Here is an 18,389-nt window from a genome sequence, read left to right as displayed (position 1 = left end):
ATAACGAGTCATGTAATTTACGGTGATAAACTTAACTCGGTGTACTAAATATGAAACGCGCCTTCATCATATACGTACATACGACTTGATTCGAGCTACGAGGCAGACGCGAATTCCCCTCTCGAGACCAGGTTTAATTAAATCTTTTGCAAATTTGCATATACGCACTTCCGTCAGTGAGAATCCTTTAGAACCCTGGGCGTTACCGAGACCCCTGTAGAGATTCGTTTCCCCACTTACCTGTGTTATGTAGATCTGCCGCTAGTCCTCCGAGATGACGATAATAATCTGAGTGAAGACGACTCCGAGAGCAAGAATATCGTCCAAAAAATAAGGCGCTAAAAAGAAAAAGAAAAATTGCAATGTAGATATCGCATGAGAAAAATAAGTAACTCAAGAAAGTAATAACGTATAATCGATAGAAAAAAAGACGTATCGTTAAGATGACGCGGAATTTCAGGATCGAGGACAGTGGACGCAACGTGGGGGGGGATTGAAGGCAAAAAGCATGAATCATATTTTGAAATACACTTTTACTTCGACTCGGTCAAAAACTACGATAACAATAGATTGGTAGATATGTATATCGGAAATTATTTTCGGAAACGCAGAGTGCTCGTCGCCGGCTGACAAAAAACGGATAAGCTTCTAGCCGGCGCGGCGCGGTGCTTCTCGCAAAATCATTTCGCGAGCTGTTTCTCGAGTTTTCGTTTCTTTGGCGGAAATTTCGATGTAAGATCTTCGATGCCGGGGTACGATCGCACGTTCGTTCATTCGTACGTTGAATACTTTTCACGCGTCCATGCGCTCCCCGCGGTGACATTTTCACGTGACGGGAAAGCTTCTCGCCTCACGCCAATCGTATCCCATTCGATTTTATCGTCGACTTGACCGGAACGTGACCGCACGCGACGACCTATCGCGAATCAGTCGATTTTTCGAGATAACTGAGAGTTGCTGCGAATATCCGAAAGCGCGGAGCCGGATTTCTTCAGTCCAAAAAGTGCTTTTCGGGGGGAAAACGCGGGTCGAAGGGAAACTTAACGCCCAACGTGGAAGATATATATATTTACAGAGAAAGAAAGCTGATTCGGCAGCCTCGACAATATTGCACGATCCCGCAGCGGTCGGTCGCAATTATACTATGAAAACGTAATCGATGAAATAAATTAGTGCGTCGCGTCGCTTGAAACGACGGCGGATAATAACTCGATGAAACGACAATGTCCTAGCTATGTACACATATATACATCCCGTGGATATCATTATTATCGTCGTCGTCATCACCACTTTCGCACCCGCGCTCGCTCTCTCTTGTACGCACTATAATAGCAATCCGTTCTCACTTAATTACAAATCCTTCGCCGCTCATTCACTCCCCTAAGATTCGTTGGCATGAGACACAACCGGTAAAAGAATTTTTCGAAGCTTTCCGGAAGAACGTCTTAACGGCGAACGCGCGACTCGCCTCGAGTTCTTTCCGGATTGAGTTTTAATGCCCACTAGTGCTAGTTCGCCGTCGAGAATCGTCCTCGACGTCCTTGGATAGTCCGCAAACAATCACCACGTTCACACCACGATCGTCGACGATCGTCCGCCGCAGCAGTCGACAGCCCTGAAGAGCGAGGACCGTCACTTTCCTCTCGTCTTCCAGGAATTCTGCAGTCTCTTGGCCAAATCGTTGGATAAGTAATCGCTCACATCCACCTCTCAGTACGGTCTCCAGACGTTGTTATCTGGTCTGACCTCCTCTTGCCTCACGCTGCAGCTGTCCGCGACAGCCCTCTGTTCGGCGCTCTCGGAATTCTGAAACTGATTTCCGTAGAGCTGCGAATAGAGGATGCTGGGCAGCACGCCGGGCGTTGGAAAGTAGTTGCCGTAATTTTGCCCGAAAGCCTGCTCCTCGTGCACCGGGCTCTCGGTCGTACTGGAGTCAGTGGACAGCGATCTGGGCGATACGTAATCCTGGTACCTCTGGCTGGTAGAGCTGCCGGACATGAGGCTGCTCAGCGGGTCTAAAGGATCGGACTGGCCCGGTGTCGTGGTGTCCGGTACGACTGCGACATTCGAGGAAGGGAAAGCTACGTTCAGTTCGCTAGAGACAAAACAAGTCGACCGATCTTGGCCCTCGAGAGCTGAGACTCTACCGAACGATTAGATTTTTTTCAATCATGAAACATTGCCGCACGAGTCAAAAATTTATCGATAATTTATCATTATAATTCAATAAGTGTAGTAATAAAATAAACATAATTTTTTTTGTAAAATACACTGTAATAATAATAAAAAACACGTAAACGTGAATTTTAATAACAAGAATACCAGCTGCGAAAAATGGAAATCATAAAAATACTGCAGATTGACGATTAAGTTAGTCAGTGATGCCTCATGATTGTTCGTCTGTCAAGAGCACATCGAAGTTCAAAGATAATCGTGCAGCAAGCTAAACTTACGAGAGGAGACTGCGGAAAAGGCGTCTTGCTGCGGCGTAGTGCCAGTATTGCTGGTACCGGATGTGACGGTGGAACCTGCCGTCGAGTCCGGTGCCGTCGGCGTGTTCATGGATGCCGTACCAGCGAAAGACGCCAACGTGGACGACGGCGGTGGTGGCGGAGGGGGCGGCGGCGGGGGTGGAAACGACGCCTGTGCGGCGCACGACGACAGAGGACCCGGAAGGTAGCCGGCGTAGCCGGCCGTACTGCCGTACCCCCAAGAATTGCTCGCCGCCAGGCCGAACTGAGACATATCTAGAGAAACCTTCTATTGCACGCGTTTCCACGAACGCGAGAGACAAAGAAAATCGAGCATCGTGCAGAGAGAAAGCGAGAAATGTCTTTGCAAAAATAATATAAGTCAGAATTAACGTCATCGATACCAGCTGCAAACAAAGTACGAAAAAGCAGCGAGAAAGCAATCAGCAAGCGGAAAGACAGGCGGCACAAAGAAAGCAGCACGCATAAGAAACGAGCATTAATATAAAAACATCGATAACAATCGCCGACGGTTCCGGCGGTGTCGCGTCGGCGGAAAAGATAAATAATAATCGTGACAATCGGATAAAACAACAGAAGGATGAAAAGGCACGGGGGAAACTTTTGCCGGATTATATGCCAATTCGGATCACTTGGCGAAATGCATCGGCGGCGGTCCTGCGCGCCCCTTGGTAGGATGTATTTTTGCGGGGTATAGGCAGCATCCCCGATAGATTTTCCAATGAGTCACTGGGGGTTGAATGCGGAAAGGACGAGCACGAGCGTCCGCGAGAGGGACACGGGCAGACACGGCGGGGCGCGGGGGGAGACGGAGGGGCACATCGAGATCAAAGGGTTGGTCATCCCCCCGCGTAGCTGGGGGACCGCCAACTCAAATAACCGAGCTCGCCTCGGCGAGCGCCACCGGACCGTCGTCACGAGAGCTAACCCTAAATACTGCTGCCCGCCCGCTGCTTTCACGTCCTTCGGCATCGCCGGATTCCTTGCGGTCCGAAGAGAAGCCTCCCTTTTTACGGAAAATCGCCAAAAGTTGCGCACGGGTCTGCCCGAAATATTCGGGGATCGCTGCGGGATTCGAATGCCGGATTGAATCCTCGCCTCGAGCCCATTTTACCTTTCACTATAAAAAGCCACGCAATTGTTTAGCCGTGTTCTTTGGGAGAAATCTCTTATTTTATAGTTACATTGACCATATTAAAAAAAAAAAAAAAGAGGTAATATTGAATTGCCATATAAAATATAGTACGGTCTGAACTTTTACAGTTTTATTGGAGAAAAGTGACTGCACACGCAAGTGTCTCTCGAAATCGAATCTGCCAAGCGCATAGTGTGAGAATAATACGGCCGCGTACGCGTATTATCGGACGACCGGATGCCCGATGAGGGAAAAAAGTTAATAAAGGAAATATTCGGCGTGCTTCGTATTTTATCGGGAAATTTAGCTAGCAGCGGAGCAGTCAGCCCTCACGTCTGAGGTAACTCATTAAAACGGCTGATCTCGAATTATTGTTTAAGCTTTTTTTTCTCGTCTCTTCTTGCGCGCTACCAGAACCGTTTATCGATGTACGCTGGCCGAGAGAAGTATTAAAAATTTTATGGCGCAGAGAGAGAGATATCGTTCGCGCGCGGGTTCGTCGGTCAGATTTAATCGCGCCGATCAACTGCACGATATTAATCAATGGTGGGAAGCTTCCTTTTTTTTCTCTTTTTTTTTTTGAATAATCAACGAGCAACATTCTCTCGGCGTCACTTTGACGTCGCGCGCTTTACGCGCAAACTCGCGAATCTACGTTATAAACGCGAAGGGAAGGTGAAGCTGCGCCCCCAAAACAGGGAGCCAACCGACTGGGACGCGCTTCCGTGGCAACCCCTTTAATATAATATTTAATCTAGCTTTGAACAGGCTTGCGGTTTCCGCCTCTGAAGCCGAGAAGCTAGCTGCCGAGCCTACCCAAAAGCCATGCTTCTGTACTCAGACTGGTAGCAGTCTGGTTAGAAATATTCCCGAACTCGGCGAAAGCTCTACTTGCTCGATGACAAAAATTGTATAAATTTTATAATGTCGGTTAACAAAAAATATTATAAAATAAAAAAGAATATTTTTTTGCAAAAGTATCACGATTTTACATATTTTAACTTTTTTTTCAACATATTTTTTGCAAATCTATATAATATAAAATGTTTCAAAAATTGTGCGTTTTAAAAGATCTCTAGCAACTACGTAGCGGCTACACAAGGAAAAACAGACACACACACATGCGAGTTATCGATAAAATATTCAAAGCAAAGCCGTGCGATTGGAGGCAAAGATTGCAATCATGCCTGGGACTCGGTCGATTACTTACTCTGACAATTGCCAGGCATCGCGTGTCTGAAGGAAGACAACGGATCCCTCGGCTGGAGCGGATTCGGTAACGGTTGCAACGGATTTGGCAGAGGTTGCAGCGGATCCACCAGAGGCGAGGCGAAGAACGGACCGCCTCGTTGCGAAGCGAACGCGAAGGCATGAAATTGTTGCTGCTGCCCTAAAAGAGACAGCACTGCGATCAACCGTGCGCCTGTCCACTGGACTTCCGGTGCACGTATTAATCTTCTCTTTCTCTTCTGCGCGTCATTTTCCTCCGTTGCGCGCAGAAGGCATTAGCGGGATCAGGCATGACATTGCGATAACATGTCGGCTGTATAATTTTGTCGGATGTCACAGACACGCGGAAATGATATATACGCTTTTTTTTTTCCCCCCCGATAATTGGAGTAAGGTGCGTCTTTCATCTATCGAAACGACAAACGGAACGATACAGTTAAACGTCCCCGCCGTCCCTTCTCTGAAGCCGGGGAACGAACGAGGGACACACGAGAGAGGCATCGATACATTTTATTTCCCTGCGACGGTGTCGCCAACCCAATTAAAGACGTCCCAACAGGCGGACGTCCTATCCGCCCGTCCCCGGCTGGAGGTCGCCGCACAGGACAGCCGTGTGTCGTACGTGCAGGTTCGCTCCCTTTCCCCCAAAGGCAACGATCCAACGTGGAAGGTACCGGAGGCTAGAGAGACCGACACGAAGGGTCGCAGGACGGAAGGGAGGTGGCGGACTCCCGCCGTCCTGATAATCCAATCGAAGCCCTAATTCTAACTCGGCAACCCGAAATTCCCGCCGGTTTGCTGAATAGGGTACGCTCGATCCGAGGACACAATGGGGGCGCGACGGCGGAATACCGACGGGTACCGAGACTAACGAGATCCTGTTAAACGACCGGCGATTCGTGCACGCCGCAGGACCCGGGAGAAAATTCTATGGATCACACCGGTTCCTTAGAACAAGACGTTCCTTACTCGCTTTTAAGGGCCAAATCATTCGCCGTGACGTGAGTTTACGCGAATTCGATTTCCCAAGTTTACCTCGGGACGAGAGAAGGGAAGACACCGGCGCGATCGAAAGACTCCAAACGGGGATTTGTTGCGAGATACCGGTAGTCTTCCACCGCCGGCGGCTTGATAGATTTAATAAATTATGCCGTTCGACCCACGAATTTATCACGCCGCCCTAACCCTTTGAATTCGCCGCGTCGTTCTTCGCAGTATTTCATTAGGCGTCGAGCACTCGTGCGACCCTTCGGATAGACGCGCGCGCGCGCGCGCGGTCGCTCGCTCTTCCAAACGATCGCAATTACACGTTACTTTCTTCATTTAAACGAGCTGGCAAATAATCAATGGTCAATCACATAAATATCCCGATCCCAACAACCGCAACTTTTCTAACGTATTTCGAGACGCTTTTACCATTACAAATTCTTCCGCTTATTCTGTTTTATTGCCGCGGACGACTCTCGACGACACTATCTGATTTATTCTTTCGCTGAGTAGCAGACGATTGGCGATTGGACGAAGTTGTAAGTCCTCGGCAAGTCGCGGCTATCGATTTCATTGGACACCCTCTTTGCGCGCCGTGACTGCCAGGGAATTTCTCGAGAGTTAGCAGCTGGCAACGACAGATCCTCATTTCGTCCCGCCGCCGAACCCCGCGCCCTCGCTGCTCAATCCGCGTCCCGAAATCGAGTCGTCTCGACACGAGCTGGAGCGCGACACCCACTTTCGACCTTTCCCGTCGCCGTCGCCGAGACTCGTTTCGTTCGTCCAAGATGCGCACCGCGATCCCGGTTCCGGACGGACGAGTCCTCGCGAGGAGCATCGAAACCCGGGCTAAACCTCCCTCAATCAATTTCCTTGGCCCTGCAACCTTTCCGCGGCAGCGGCGGCCACCTTCGGCTACTAGACGAGGGTAGAATGTGTAATGAATTGCTTGTTTAATTAATTACAACCCCTCGGAGGTATTCGCTCCGCGTGTTGTCTAAGATAAGGTTCATTCGTTCGTTCTCGCGTTCGATTGTCGAATGCACGAGTGTGCACAATTTATAGCCTTTCTTTAAAAGTATTTTTGCTCAAATATAAAACTGCGCGATTATTTTAATTACATAAAATCTTGAAAATTTCTAATCAAAGCATATATCATTTAAAAGATCAAATATTTAATATATTTTTCTGCACTTTTCGAGAATTTCATTACACATTTTGTAATAATTGTATCAAAATAAATGTGTTATTCGCGAGAACTTAATAACATAATAACTATAAAATCCTCATAGTTTGTTAAAATAAGACGTGTGGATCGCGGCTTTTGAAAAGACCACCCAGGAAAACGAAAACCTTTCATCTCGCGCCGCCACCCTTGAAATTGTCGCGCCATTACCCTGATTCAGTAAATGGTTTGTTTTCATAGAAGATTCAAAGCGCCGACACGACGAACGCTTATTTCTATCCTCTTGCTTTACCTTAACGATCTCTAAAATTTCATATCTGGTGTTCGCTTTTTATCCGAGTAACACTCCGCAAAACGTGTTCTCAGGCCGGGGCGATTTTAATTACTTCGAATTAAAGATAATTCATTAAAAATTTATATAATATTCGCAATTTTTTAATTTTGTACAAAATATAATCCTTTAAATGAATGAGATAACGAATAGCCAGTAGTATTAATATCGCAAGAGAAATTACTTCTCTGAAGCGTGACGTAGTGTTTTGCTTGGATGCGCGTCTCCGAGCGGTACACCGAAATTTCGCGTTTTCATATTTTGGATTTATGACGGAAGTTTCGTGGGTGGTCCGCAGATGCGGCCAAGCCGGCGGATGTGGTCGCAATTTCCCAAGGTACCAAACTTATGCCGTGCTACCCAGAGACCGCCTCGATATATTAAAGCTATCGGATATTTTTGGTACGACTTCAAGGACGACATTACGCGTGACATTAGCGCTCTAAAATCCAAGCCAATGACAACGCAAACAGGATTTGATCGTGTCGCAATGCCGATACGCAAATCAAGTCTCGAGCAAAAAGTGCGAATTTGGAAAAAGACAACGCTAACGATAAAATTTGGACGTGCTTATTGCAAATAGATTCTTAAATATTTTTTTTTTTTTTTTTTTGCCAAATATTTGAAATTTAAATCGAGACTGCCAGAAGAAAACCGTTTGTCCGCAACGCGACACAGCGAATTGACGTGCCCTGAACTGAATGTCGAGGGCGTACAATGCGTTGCGTAACAAATGGAGGATGAGAGACGTCCCCTTCTCTTCGCCCCTGCAGGGAAACCCCCGGCAGACAGCGTCGACAGTCTCGACTGCGATCTACCGAAATAACGGGGAGAATCCCCGGTAATTGTATGTCTCGGCGGTAGCTCGCGGAGGAGTTACTCGCGACCGGATATCCGCGAAGTTTGTAGGCGTCGCCCTGCGTTTTGGTTAAAGCGCCGCGATACACACCTCCACGAGCGACGCCCGCAACTCTTTGTCAATGTTATGGCGTGGGCCCGGTGCCCCGCGGTTATAAATAATGACAATTGCGCGAAACTTAGCGTCGGAGGTAACGGCCGACCAGCGCGAAGCCGCACGCTGGGGCCATTTCGAACTTGCGGCTTTTACTGCCTCCGGTGCCATGCCGCTCGTTCGTTAGGCATTACGATCGTTTCGGGAGATTCCCGGTTCCGCGTGTGTTGCGCGTGTTCGCCGAATTGCGAGGCACGAAAATCTCGGGAGTCGCGCGCGAGAGATGCGCGGCTCTCAGCGAAACTGTGAAAACATTGACGTTTCTACGGTGCACTGTGCCCTTTGGAAGGCGCTATTCGTAGCAACGATAAGGTGTAATAAATATACACATGTGTGTATACATAAGTATATATATATATATATATATAAATATATAAGAGTAGCAATGCTTACAGTGATACTCACTGGTCTTGGATCGCGGCTCACGCGGCCCGTCAACAGTCACCTTGATCGCCTTCGTATAAGTGGCGACTTGAGGCGGCGTTGTCGACACTGTTATCGTTAAGGTGAAGCTCTTGCCTGCAACAAAAAAACGTGCGACGACACGTGTTACGTGAACAATCAACTCCAAATTACTTTGCTAGTTTAATATATTTGTTACTATCGTTAGACGTGGAATTTTAATTCCAACGCGCCGCGATGCGCGAAATGGGAATCCTGAAGAATTAACTTCCGAAAACGACGCAGACGACGTCAAATACGTCGCGGGCGCGTTTTTAGTCGATTTTCGTCTCGCGACGCGTCGATTCGTGGACGCGCCTATTCAGCCGGCGTCGAAAGTTCGCAAACGCGGTTAGCCGGGCGAAACTCCGTGGTAACCGAATTACATGTCGGTAATGTATCGAGGGCGTCGTCGACGGTGACGGTGGCCAGCCAGCGCGGCCGAGTTACGGGAATAGAGGATGACCGGGGAGGAATGGGCGACGGAAGGAAGAAAGTCGCGCGATGTTAAAAAGTCTCGGTCGCGCGCGAAACAATGTCGCGGAAAAAAGCGGGCCGCCGGAGATAAAACGCGCGTGTAACGGTACACCGCAATTTCATCCCGCGAGTGTTAAGCGCCGAAACGACGAACGCCCGTGACAAACCGCTCGTTATCGATTCGGCATGCGAAAGCGCGCGATAAAACACGCGCGAAAATGCGAGGATTCCGATGCGAAAAGTCGCCGCAACAAAAATTGCGTGATAACGTCGTGCGCGCGCGTGCGCGCGCGCGCAAAGGTTCACCGCAATTTTAACCGTCCCCTTTTTTCATCACCGCGCACAGCCGACCGACACGCCGTTTTCCCTTCTCTATCATGAATTTTTTCACGATGCATTTACACGAGGCCGGGGACGCGTGTTTGCAATCTGCATTGAGCGCGCTATTATTTATTCTACATCACGTCAACGAGAATGTAATGATAATCTTACTAACCCACATATCGCATACTCTCCGCGCGATAGGTGTATCTCGAAACATGTTTTCTTGAAATTAGATACGATAATGCTGCAAAGGCAGCGCGCTTTTATCCGCCGCCAGTTTACAAAATGAAAGATAACACATTACGTTATTTATATCTGCCCCTAAACGTATTCCTTCCGCTAATGCGTTACAACTCTCGCGTTACCCTTTCGACCGACCATTACCGTATTTTTCTATCAGACCCATTAGATACGTTTTCAAACGTGGCGAATATCGCGATAATCGATCGGGCCGGAGTTCACCGTCGACGACTTGGACTCTCTCGGCCGGCGGCGGATAGAGACGGCAAAGTTCGCCGCGGCCGTGACGTAAGATGATCGATGGCGGGAAAAAACGAGTATGGTGGCGGAAGAGTGAGGGCGGGAGAAATAATGGCGAGTGTCGAGCGTGGCCACACGGCGGTTCGCCACGCGAGCTTTTCGTTTTCCAGCGGGGATTCCCCTCGATCCGGCTGCAAGTCACGCCATTCTCGCCCTGCCCTCACCCTGCCAGTCGGTCTTTTCACCTTTGCTGCCACGGAGTCGATGGTTTCTGTTAGGTAGGTACGCGTAGGCACACGGGTATCACCCTCGGTGCCAGTCGCCGTACAGCCATTACAGTTCGCGATCACCCTAGCTTGAAACGCCCTTATGTATCTTTTAAACGCTCGCCTTGTTAACTCTGAACGAGATCGCTTTGTTCTCGAATCGACGTGTCTTGGCTCAAGCAATTGATAGACTTATTTTTTTTTTCAATTTACATGCGATATAACGATATTATTGCACGCTAATTACGCGTGGTGTAACTTTTTAAGCATCTTGAAAAGGTTCGTATTTGCCGTCAAATTTGGGCAAGTGCGACGCGAGAGCAAGCTCATTCTCGACTATTCGCTGATTATGCTCGTTAGCATACGGTCCTCTGCAAGCGTATGTGGTCCGACGCGTGCATACATGTGTCTCGACATTGTACGCTGTCGATGTACTGTCGGGCCAATTAATTAATTTCAATTTTCCCCGAACGAAACACAAATGCGCAATTGTAGCCTGATAACGAATTGATTACGGTCAGGGACTGCCGCCGTCATCGCGAGTGACTGCCGTTTTTCTTTTCGGAATGAAACGAGCCTCGCGTTACGGTCGATAAATTAACATCTCGCGAGTGGACACGTTTCACTGATTTAATAGAAGCAAATTTGTGTGCAAAAACTCGCACGAATCAATTTAAACATTATAAACTTTTCAATGTATTTTTGATGCAGAGATTATTCCTTGCGGATATTTAGAATCTATTCACTAAATTATTAAGTTCTTATCTTAAAAGTTATTTTCTTTATCTCTCCCTCCTTGTGCGCTTTGTATATCACAAGTACGATGATTAATAGGTTTACGAGAAAGTGTGTTGTAGAATTAAAGCAACTTGGTAAGATCGGCGACGTTCCCGTGACGAGGTTTATTCCCGGCGGCAAAGTCGAAGGATACCTCGCCTGCTACGGGTCGGAACTATAAGCGCGCAAATGATCTATCTCGTTAAAGGGCTTAGGGCTGTAGGGGGTGGAAACAATCCAGTACCTTCAGGGTAGACTTTGCAGTGATGGAGCAGGCATTACGGTCGAACGTGCGGGAAGGGGGTTACGGCTTATCATCGATATTGCAAAGCTCTCGACTATCGTGGCAGTACGTTCAATCTTGTCCGGGCTAAAAGCGGTTTTAGGCGAAGACAAAAGCATAGTGTCCGCCTTCTCCGTTTAATGATCTCTCAGAATTATCGCAACAGTTACGCCGAAATAATATCTCCCACTTTCGCAGATCGCACATAAATGCGTGATAACAAGTTTCTCGCACATATTTGAAAATATATGAGACTTTTATAAGATTACAAATGCATTAATTACATGCGCAAGAAATGGAGTGTCTAAAAAGTATTTCTAACCTTTCTTCAAATTGAAAGAACAAAATCCTTCGCGCGAGTACGTGCGAATATTTCCACGCTCGACAAACGAGAAGATCATTAAGAATTCCTGAGAGTTCGGCGCACATCGGTTTCCAGGGAATATTCAAGGAGCCAGGGAACCGTTAGGAATTCTGACGAGAGAGACACTTCTCTTACATTCTTCATCCTAGCTTATGTTAATTCCGCGCTCGGCGAAAACAATTGAGAGCTAATCCCAGACAAATGACTGACGCGTTCCCGTGAACACAGGGGAGAGTTCCCTAGCTGGTTCCTAGCTGGAGAATTTGCGAGTTTCCTGATTCCCGAGCGATTAGCCTTCTCTTACCAATACGATCAAGAGTATGGCAACGATAGTACACTAAATATTACGTTAAGTTTACTCCAGCTGTCTCTCCCCACTGCATATTCCTCGGCTCAACGCTCAATTTCAATGTTAAGGTTAAAAATCAATTCATTTAAAATTAACGACAGATTTGCAATCTCGGTGGTTAAATAAGCCAAGCAAGTTTATCGAAATTATTAGAAGTAGGTCGGATGCACACGCAGCTACTTTAAGTTACGTTAATCCAGGGCACTCTGGCGCGAGTTCAAAAGACGCAGTTAGACGAAATACCGACTCTAATAACATTAATTAAAACTCAACTGAAACCTCAATTAATATCACCCGCCCCTGTGCTTCCCGGCGGCGTCGGCGGCTTCTTCGAACGCGGCGCTCCGTCGCTCTCATCTCGCCCTTTCCTCGAAGCTGGGCGGCAAAGCGAGAGGAGAAGGTCGCACGGTGGCGCGGACAAATAAAAGCCATTACCCACCCCAAGTAGTCTTCTCGGATCCACCCCCGCCCGCGCGAAGAACCAACCGAAGCCGGAGCGAGACGCGACGCGAGACTTTTCCTCCACGAAGGGCCAAGGAAAAACGAGGGTTGTCTCAAGACATCCACGACCTACCCTTACTACGCGACGCACGCCGAATTCTTTGAAGGAGTTTCCACCGTCGCCCCTTCGGTATTTTCTTCCGTCGTAAAAGACGAAGGGCGACACACTCCGAACGAAGATCAAGGAACTTGGGAGTTTTATGAATGAAGAGGAAAGTAGGGCAAGGAAATGTCGCCCGACGCCTCGATTCTCATCGCTCCATGCTTCATTCTGATGTCGAATCGCACGTTCGACTAACGCCATAGTTTTTTTTTTCACAGAGAGTAAATTTTTAGCAGCGACTCACCTCTTCCACTCCTGCCGACGAACCTCAGATCGTTAAACTTGGCGACTTGATTCTTCATCAGAGCGGTTGAATTTCTAAGCTCGGCGCAGCAATTCTCATCATTGCCGGCACGAACAGTCACAAGGGTGCCATCGCCCACTTCGCCAAGAGCTACGACCTTGAAAGCCACCGGAAGAGTCTTGTTGGACCTCCAGTGCGCGGGCAAAACGGTACAAACCAAATGCGGCGATCCTGTAACAAAATTATCCATTCGACTTCATTAGTCGCGAGATGAGTGTCTTGTGTTAAATTTATATTCATCTTTATCTATACAAAAAATACGTATCTTTTAACTACTCTACAAGCAAAATTTATTATAATAAAAAAAAATAATTTACATCTATTTTGCTGTCAATATAATTAACACTTGCTCGAACGCTATTTGTACAAGCAAAATCATTCGCTGAATTACCTGTTCTAACCAGCTCGCCGGGATGCTCGCTGACGAAGTCGCCCAGAGTTCTCTCGGCGAGGATGTCGCTGGTCATTTTGGTGTAGGCGTCGGTCAACGGAGAGACGCCGGACTCCGGCGAGGCGGCCGCGCCAGGAGCCGAGGCTCCTGTCAACTGCATTCTGCCGCTCGCGCTACTGCCGCTCTCACTGGTACCACTGGACGTGCCGCCGCCACCAGCGGACTCGTTGCTGGACGTTCTCACCGAGCCAGTGCCGTTTCCGGCTACCGTGCTTCCGCTGCCGCCGCCGTTGCAACGGCCGAATATATCCATAGGCAGTCAGAACACCGGATGAAACATCCTTCCATTCGGTTCACCCACGCAGCCAGGAGAGTCCCGCGAGCATTCTTCAAGTGCGCATTGCCTCTTAGGTCAGGCTCAACGGCCTGACATCCTTCGCCAGATTTCAGATACTTTGTTAAAATCCCGAGATAAGTGTAACTTATATACGAGATTTTATCAATTTTAATAGCTCTCTTTTCTAGCGTTAGCAATCTGACGAATGTTAGACTCGGCGTAAAGGTTTTCTTCGAATTCTCGAATAGAATGCATCGTCATACCGCGGCAAGGAACTTCTTACTCTTGTGATTTTAGCATTTGTGGTAGCTCAGTGGAGATCATTGTTTTTGCTCGACCTAACATACGCCTTTGTGGAAATTGAATTGTGTGTGTTACATGGACGAAGACAATTTTATTCTTCCGAGATTAAATCTTCTAATTCAGCAGCGCAAACATCTGTAATAAAACAAAACAATCTACTTTCAGTAGGATGAAAAATTGCTGCCACAAATAACGATAATTTCTTACTTTTATATAAATTTTATAAAAATTCATTTCTCTCGCAATTATTCATTTATAACTAATGTATTCTGTCTACAGATATAACGCAGAAAACAATATTGAGAAATGAGACTGTCGAAAAATCAGAAGATCGCTTTGTAAACTAAATTCTCGCTACGCGCTGGCACCCTCGCGGCCGTCGCTGATCAACGGCGCCCGAGCCGTCCTTAATCTGTTTAACGAAATCTTCTACGTGCCGTTATCTCACTAGACTAGAGACCCTTTAACCGAGTTGTCTCCGACCCTCGCGATGACGTGACACCTTCGAGAACGGACGCGAAAAATGAACGGGGGTGGTTGAACGGCGGGCAACGCGCGAAGAGAAACGAAAGGGGGTGAAAACGGTTGACACGAGCAGAAACGACTCGCACACTTTTCACGCGGCTGGCTCGTGACGTCACCGTTCATTCAGTAATTTTTGCGCACGTCACTGGGGCTGACACGCCGGATCCAGGTGGTTCCAGGAGGGGCAGACCGGCACGGTGGTGGGGACGGAAAAAATAGGGGAAAAAGAACGCCCGCCGGTAGGCACCCCCCCACACGAATGCCCAACCCCTACGCACGTACGACCGCGTGTCAAACTGCACGTGGCTACGTTTACCACGTTGCCTCCTGTCAATGACGGTCTCGCGATCCGAAAATCGCGAGTCGGCCCGACATCCAATTCATAATAAGATGAAGAAAGTTATGATCAAGATTCAACACAGACTGTGAAACACACAGTCTATTATGCGACGAACATGCTAATCGATAATCACGACTAATTGTCTTCGTAATCCATCGGTCACTGTATTCGCCCGCACATGAAGAGCTTCGTAGAATAGCATTTGAAATAATTTTGTTATACTAATTGCGTGTAGCACATGTGACAATTAATAAATGATAATTGATTATTTCGATTCGTATGTAGGTGAATATTATTGCGAATTATACAAGCATAATCGCTGTGCGTTCGACATTCTTCCAAAGCCGATACTGAAACGATTGAAATGAATAGCAGAACAATGCAAAATGTTTTGGCGATGGAAAACAGTAACACTATCGTCGGCAACAGTTTTCTTGCGATTCTTTCGTAAGAACGCTCAGCGACGTTGCGACGGCTAAAATCCTCGCTTAACTCCGCATTCAAATCTCTTACAAAACTCGTCCTGTGTACCACCTTCCGGTGGAATTATAATACTGCTCGTGTATCCAATTTCGAAAAACCTTGTAAAAAATCGTACAAGCAGATTGAACACGATGCAATATGATCTGTTTAAGTCTTGCAGGGAGACAATAGAACTAGTAAAATCGAAAAACTTGATAAAAAAAAAACTATTCCAAAGAGATTCGAAGCAACAATTAATTTAAATAAAATAAATTACTATTAAAGATCTTTTAGTGAAACGTTTAATATGTTGAAAAAGTACCTCAGTAAACGATGGCGAAAAACATCTCCAAAAACTCGTTTTCAGCCATTCGAGTAATTACGTTAATTAACAAAGCTACTTCTTTCGGGAATCTTCACGTTCTCGCACGTCTAACTGCCGATTATGCAAGCAATCGCGATTACCGATCAAATATTACGCGATATCACCTTCGTCGCCGTTTCGACACTAAAACTCTCGCATAATCACGCACTTGGATGTAGCCGAGATGGATGTAAACGAGAACAATGTTCGCCAGCCTCTTCGAGCACTTCACTTGAGCAAGCTATCAATAGCCAGAGATGATATTGTCTCTCGGAATCTCGTCAAGATCTCTCGACCGAGCTCGAAGAATGGTCGAACGACGGTCCCCCCCCTAGGCGATCCCGAAGGGACCCCTTCAGCGGTTCGTTAGCGGCACCCTCGAATCATCTTCGTCCCCCGCGAGCCGTACGAAAGTGGCAGTTCCGCCTCGGTATAGAGGCAACGGTAGCCGAGAATGTATTTCGGAGTATCCGTTGGGGGTCACTAACTATAATTTCGGCGGTTCGTGTGAGGCAACAGCCGTTGACGCACTGGTCCATGCCAACACACGCAGCATCCCTTTCCCCTTTCCTGGTTCCTCTCTCATACCCCTCTGCCACCCCACTCCTTCCAACCTTCCTTCCCTGTCCTGGGTCTCTCTCTCGCTCCCACCCACGCTCGCTTCCTCTCCCTCTCTCTCATTCCGTCCCTCATTCCGCCTCGCGTAACCTCTTTCTCTCGCGCGCACGCCGCTCTTTATCGCTTTATCTCCCACCGGACCCGACCTCTCCCTCTCGCGACGTCGACTCTTTCTCCCAGCATTCTCGCTCTCTCGCATACTCTCTTTCCCCTCGACCCTTTTGCGGTATGGCTCGCGTGCTGGACATCGGTGGGGAGCCAAGTGCCTTCGATCGATCTATCGAACTCCGATTTGATCGGTTTTTCTCGGCTTGTACGCGCGCGCGTACACACTTTTTTTACTCCTTCGCGTGCGTAACTGCGTTGCAACACCTCGATACTACCTATTAAGCTTCGCGAGTAAAAGTTTTTGCGGAATTAATCACGTCAAGTCCAGTGTTGAATTTGCGTACGTGCGAAACTTCCGGCAACCAATATCATCTGCATCAATATGCAGAAAAGTTTGTAAAAATATTATTTGCGCGATATCAACAACCTGCACACACTCACTTCTGCCGGATTATCTCTCCTCTTTCCAATCGAGATCTGCATTTTTTTCCTCGAAACGCATCGTTGTTTCATATGCATCGGGACGCTCGTACATCGGTATCTCGTACAATGAAGCTTCACTTTCGAAAATCAAACAGAGGTCCCGGCGCATCCTCGCAGTTGCACTGTTTGTACGAATGTGCAAACAATGGAACTACCCATTTCCTGCACGAATATATCCTGACGATATCCAACCGGTCGCGGACCTGCCGGCAGGCAAACACTCCAAGTTCTACAGATATGTACGGACCCACTTGTATAAAATTAACAAATTTTTGGAGATTTTTCTCGCATCAATTTAACGCGCGGTTACGCACGATAAGAGCGACATCTCAATAAATCTCTTTTCCACCAAAAATTTTATATCTTTAAATTTTTATATTATTTTAAAAAAAAGCAATTCCAATTTTTTTCCGTATTTTTCTACCGAGCTTTTCCTATTATACAAATTTGAGTAATGCAGCTGATTAAATTCAAACTGTTATACATGTGTTTAGAGACACAACAATAAAAGAAAAAGAAACCTTTTTTCAAACGTTTTTTTTTTTTTTTTATTCACAAAAAAGAAACAAATTAGTGGAGACGATCAGCGCAATAATCTTTGATTCGTCGCGTGTTTGACATTTAACGATGCAGCGCGGTTCGAGAGACGGAACGAAAAGCGCTCGCGCTGCAGAAGTATGCACCGGGTGTATTCAGCGGCGAACGATCGCCGACGAGACGGTGACAAACAGCGATACCGCTGGAAACGTGGAAACTGGATGGCCGCCGTCGTATTGACAAACGACCTAACGCCCGTGTGGACCGTTGCGTTCGACGAGATTCGAATTATCTCTGTTGGAGCTTGTCAATGCAAATGCCATACCTACATTCAATTACCGCTCGTCACGCTCCGATCAACTACCGGGCACAGCAAACCAGGTACTCCGCTGTTCCACGAGTACCGTTTCTTTGCCCGCGCGTTCGATTCCGCGGATCTATCGCTCAATAGAAAAATCCGAATTGGCGAAACTCGCGCGAGAATCTATGATAATCGTGCTTTGAATACCACGACGCATTGAATAACAAAGCGAATCATTTTATTAATTCTTTTAGGTATTTTATTAGAACTATTTTATTTAATTTGAAATCTGGCATATATTTGGCTAATTTATAATTATCGCTAGTTTTATCTATTTCATCGAGTTAAGCTCGATTATTCTATAAATTATGCCATGAAAAGATTACCTTTGTAATATGAGAGAACAATTGAATAGAACGGCTCAATAAATTTAGAGAAATTAATACTAAATTTGTGCAATAGTTCATTATTTTATTGACATAGTGGTGTACTGAAAGGATGATCAATTGTTTCGCAATTCTATTCATAGACACATAAGCGTGCCGCAGTAGGATACAACTCATATGTAACGATGCATC

The 18,389-nt window shown here is 47.0% G+C and overlaps 1 protein-coding gene across 4 annotated transcripts in view; it reads right to left on the bottom strand.

Annotated features, from left to right (window-relative positions):
• Positions 1-513: 513 nt before the first annotated feature.
• LOC105669745 (Runt related A) overlaps positions 514-18,389 on the bottom strand; it is a 78,825-nt gene continuing 60,949 nt past the window's right edge. For 2 of the 4 annotated variants that reach the window (XM_067351202.1, XM_067351204.1), the window contains 6 exons: positions 13,434-14,208; positions 12,983-13,213; positions 8,767-8,892; positions 4,838-5,032; positions 2,454-2,747; positions 514-2,057 (listed from right to left, as the gene is read on the bottom strand). In XM_067351202.1, the coding sequence (XP_067207303.1) occupies positions 1,711-2,057; positions 2,454-2,747; positions 4,838-5,032; positions 8,767-8,892; positions 12,983-13,213; positions 13,434-13,746 (1,506 nt within the window). In that variant the 5' untranslated portion in view covers positions 13,747-14,208 and the 3' untranslated portion in view covers positions 514-1,710. Of the gene's footprint in view, positions 2,058-2,453; positions 2,748-4,837; positions 5,033-8,766; positions 8,893-12,982; positions 13,214-13,433; positions 14,209-15,722; positions 16,644-18,389 lie in introns of those variants that run through there. The other 2 variants (XM_067351203.1, XM_067351205.1) reach the window with 2 other exon arrangements.

This window comes from Linepithema humile, chromosome 3 (assembly GCF_040581485.1).
Source record: "Linepithema humile isolate Giens D197 chromosome 3, Lhum_UNIL_v1.0, whole genome shotgun sequence".
NCBI lineage: Eukaryota > Metazoa > Arthropoda > Insecta > Hymenoptera > Formicidae > Linepithema > Linepithema humile.
Note: the sequence above shows the minus strand (reverse complement) of the source record. Positions and strands in the feature narration are given on the sequence as shown.